The sequence below is a fragment of the Dermacentor andersoni genome, chromosome 1, assembly GCF_023375885.2.
Source record: "Dermacentor andersoni chromosome 1, qqDerAnde1_hic_scaffold, whole genome shotgun sequence".
NCBI lineage: Eukaryota > Metazoa > Arthropoda > Arachnida > Ixodida > Ixodidae > Dermacentor > Dermacentor andersoni.
The window spans coordinates 56,554,600-56,558,619 of record NC_092814.1 but is presented as its reverse complement, the minus strand read 5'-3'; the positions used below and the strand labels follow the sequence as shown (position 1 = coordinate 56,558,619).

The 4,020-nt window shown below is 49.7% G+C and overlaps 1 protein-coding gene across 1 annotated transcript; it reads right to left on the bottom strand.

Annotated features, from left to right (window-relative positions):
* On the bottom strand, positions 1–3,409 carry LOC126543798 (heat shock protein 68-like). Its single transcript, XM_050190923.3, has one exon. It carries the CDS (start codon positions 3,184–3,186, stop codon positions 1,282–1,284), a length of 1,905 nt encoding a protein of 634 aa, XP_050046880.1. The 5' UTR covers positions 3,187–3,409; the 3' UTR covers positions 1–1,281.
* Positions 3,410–4,020: the final 611 nt, after the last annotated feature.

Genomic DNA, 4,020 nt, shown 5'->3' with positions numbered 1-4,020 from the left:
TTTGTTGCTGTTGCAAACACCACTTTAATGCACTGTTATATTTGAACAAGCAACATAATCAACGATAACATCGGCATAAATTGAAACGCGAACGAGACAAAACTGACCACAGCAACTGTTGCTCGTGATTACGAGGGAGTTGGAGATGCAATCTCTCCGCCGCCAGTTTTTAAGTAAGGTGCAGAAACGAGTATATGTATTGGAGCCTGAATTAAGCCGCTGTTACAAATGCAGGCGAAGATGTACAAACGCAACAAAGCATTTTAGTAAATTTCGACTTGTTCCTGTTTGAATTCATGCTGTTTAATCACTATAATATCCTCGGGAACTGCTTTGGTAAGGAACTTCTTGAAAAAGCTCGATCCGGCTTATCAATTCAGGAATTAATACTTCAAGCCATGCCGCAGTTTTCCAACTACCTTCTTGAATTCATTGCAAAACCGGGTTTCGGTTTGCAAGCTATGGTTATTGGAGAACCGGCTCCTTGATTGTCACGCTGTGAGTAAAGATGGAGTTGTCCCGCCCAGCTATAGAGCTACCGTGCTTAATTATTCCGAGTTTTCCCTAGTCCAAAAAGAAAAACAGTGGATAATTAAAATGACAGGTGCTGGAAGAACAACTGCGAAGCTAAGATTTGTTGGAGGTAAATATGTAACTCATTAGTCAGCGCTTCACCACTTTGCAAGCGAATAAACAGAAGAGTTAGGGATATGGTGAGGCATGCCTCAGTGTCTTTGTTTCATAATCAATATATCTTTGTTTCATAATCAAGCAGCACATAACAGACTAAACAGTAACATGTGAAATCCCCTCTTTCACCTGCACATTGAGCAAGGTGCCATCAAACAGATTTCCTATGTGATCATTTTCTTCGTTTTAATAGAAAAATTACACAAGATGCGAGTTTGTATGGAACCGAAGTTTTACCCAAAGTCCATAGATATTTAGACACAATCTTGGCAGCCAGATCCAATGCAATGTGCGTAATGTTTCAGCAGTTTAACCTCACCCTTCACAAATTCATGAATGCGTGTTTTAACATGCTCGCGACAGAATTCACGTTTAATGATGCTCGCGAGCAAAATGGCTCGTCCGACCTCCCGAAAGCAAGGTATAACATGCATAACACTGCTTTCGTGGGCAGACAGCACTCCACAGGAGACGATTCGTTCGTGAATCGCATGTGAGAAGTGGCTGGGGTTCTCCTCCCACAAACTAAGAACTAGCAAGATGATAAAACAAGTATCGGCGGCGAAACGAAACGAGTACAAGCATCGCCACTCAGTCCACCTCGTCGATCTTCGGGCCGGCAGCACCGCCCTGGTTGGGAGGCGCCTGGCCACCGCCCTGGTGCAGTTTGGTCATGATAGGCGTGCACACCTGCTGCATATCCTTCATCTTGTCGTCGTATTCGTCCTTCTCGGCCAGAGTGTTCCTGTCAATCCAGTTGATGACCTCCTCGCACTTGCTCAGAACCTTTTGCTTGTCAGCCGCGTCGAGCTTCTCCGGACCGACCATTTCTACCGACTGCTTGACGTTATACACGTACGACTCGAGGTTATTGCGGGCGGCCACCCTCTCGCGCTGCTTTTCGTCTTCCTGGCGGTACTTCTCGGCGTCGGCGAGCATGCGGTCGATCTCGTCCTTGGACAGTCGGCCTTTGTCGTTGGTGATTCGAATGCTCTCGGAGCGGCCCGTGCTCTCGTCTTTAGCCGACACCTGGAGAATTCCGTTGGCGTCCAAGTCAAAGGTCACCTGGATCTGGGGAACGCCCCTTGGAGCCGGAGGGATGCCCATGAGGTCGAAGGTGCCCAGTAGGTGATTGTCCTTTGTCATGGCTCTTTCACCCTCGAAAACTTGAATGGTGACTCCTGTCTGGTTGTCAGCGTATGTCGTGAAGGTCTTGGACGTCTTGCAAGGAATACGGCTGTTGCGCTCCACGATCTTAGCCATGACTCCACCGGCAGTTTCGATGCCCAGCGAAAGCGGTGCTACATCCACGAGCAGAACGTCTCTGATAATCTCGCTGGTGTCTCCTGTCAGTATAGCGGCCTGTATGGCAGCTCCATAAGCCACGGCTTCGTCAGGATTGATCGACATGGCGAGGTCCTTTCCATTAAAAAAATCTTTCAGAAGCTTCTGGATTCGAGGAATACGCGTCGAGCCACCAACCAGCACGATGTCATGTATCTGGGACTTGCTGAGTTTGGAGTCTTGCAGCGCTTTCTCTACGGGCTCCAGAGTACTTCGGAAAAGGTCCATGCACATTTCCTCGAATCTAGCTCTTGTTATTTTGCTATAGAAATCAATTCCTTCAAATAGCGCGTCGATCTCAATGCTTGCTTCACTGCTACTTGACAAGGTCCGTTTCGCGCGTTCGCACGCCGTTCTCAGTCGTCGAATGGCGCGCACATTTGTCTTGAGGTCACGCTTATGCTTTCGCTTAAACTCCTCGACAAAGTAATTGACAAGGCGATTGTCAAAGTCTTCACCTCCGAGGTGAGTGTCCCCCGCTGTTGACCGTACTTCGAACATGGATCCTTCGTCGATTGTTAAAATGGACACGTCGAAAGTTCCTCCTCCGAGGTCAAAAATGAGAATGTTCTTCTCACCTTTTAGGTTTTTGTCCAGTCCATAAGCAAGGGCAGCCGCAGTGGGTTCGTTGATAATCCTCAAGACGTTCAAGCCGGCAATAGCACCAGCATCCTTCGTGGCTTGCCTCTGAGAGTCGTTGAAGTAAGCCGGTACAGTGACAACGGCGTCTTTCACCGGACACCCAAGGTAGGCCTCTGCGGTTTCTTTCATCTTGGTCAGCACCATGGCACTGATCTCTTCTGCGTTGAAAACTTTTTTCTCGCCTTTGAATTCCACGCATATGTTGGGCTTGCCTCCCTGATTGACGATTTTGAAGGGCCAGTGATTGATGTCTTGTTGAATTTTGGGGTCGTCGTACTTCCTGCCAATAAGCCGTTTGGCATCGAACACTGTGTTCTCAGGATTGAGAGCCACTTGCGCCTTGGCAGGGTCCCCGATTAGCCTCTCGGTGTCCGTGAAGGCCACGTAGCTGGGCGTCGTGCGGTTTCCTTGGTCATTGGCTATGATTTCGACTCGGCCATGCTGGAAGACACCCACGCAGGAGTACGTGGTGCCGAGGTCAATGCCGATCGCTGGCGCCTTCGTGGACATGCTGGCTGGTCTCCGCGCACCTTAGTATCGACTCGCGGCGCGTGCCTTGCTTTTCCCCAAGTTTTGTCGACACCCAGCTGGTCCTTTTTAAGACGCCGAGCCGCTCCGAGTGTCTATATTTACCCGGGCGGCCCCACGCCTCACTCTGTTTTCAAGCGGTGAAATAAATGCGCGCCAGCTTCGCCAGCCTTTGAGCTGCAGGGATCCCGGTGACGTGAGTCAGCGTCACAGGAACCCGTGGCCCGGTTCCACGCGCACTGGTGGCACGGAAGCGCCCAGTGTCGGCTTGTCTCAAGCAGTACGCGATCTCGGCAAAAAAACTACGTCTTCGCGAAGGATGGAGTGCACCGCGTATCTGAGAAGTCTTCGCTGGTGTGATAACAGCGCTTATCATTCACGGTATAGTTCTTGTCGCTCTCTGTGCCACATCTATTTCAAGCTCAAAGCCGGGAAGGCTTAAAAATAACGAATTGTCTGCGGCCTCGCGCCAACAGACAAGTGCTTCTACAAAGCACGGCTTGATGAAAGCGGGCTTGTGACAGCCTCCGAAGTGCTCCTGCTTGGCGACTTGTTTGTATATATGTGCCATGCATGCAGTAGCAGCTCATGCGAGTCTTTTAGAATTTGTAAACCGCGTGTCTACACAACGTGATGTACCCACGACAACAGCGCACATTCATCACTCTCGGAGTTTGCCCGTCCTTTCGGTTGTATTCAATATGGTCGCTCATCGACTCACTGTCACGCACAGCCAAGGGTGGCATTTCCGCAGACTGAAGCGTGATGGGAGCACTTAGATAGAACTGACTTTTTTGTCGCTCTTTGCTGTCAAAA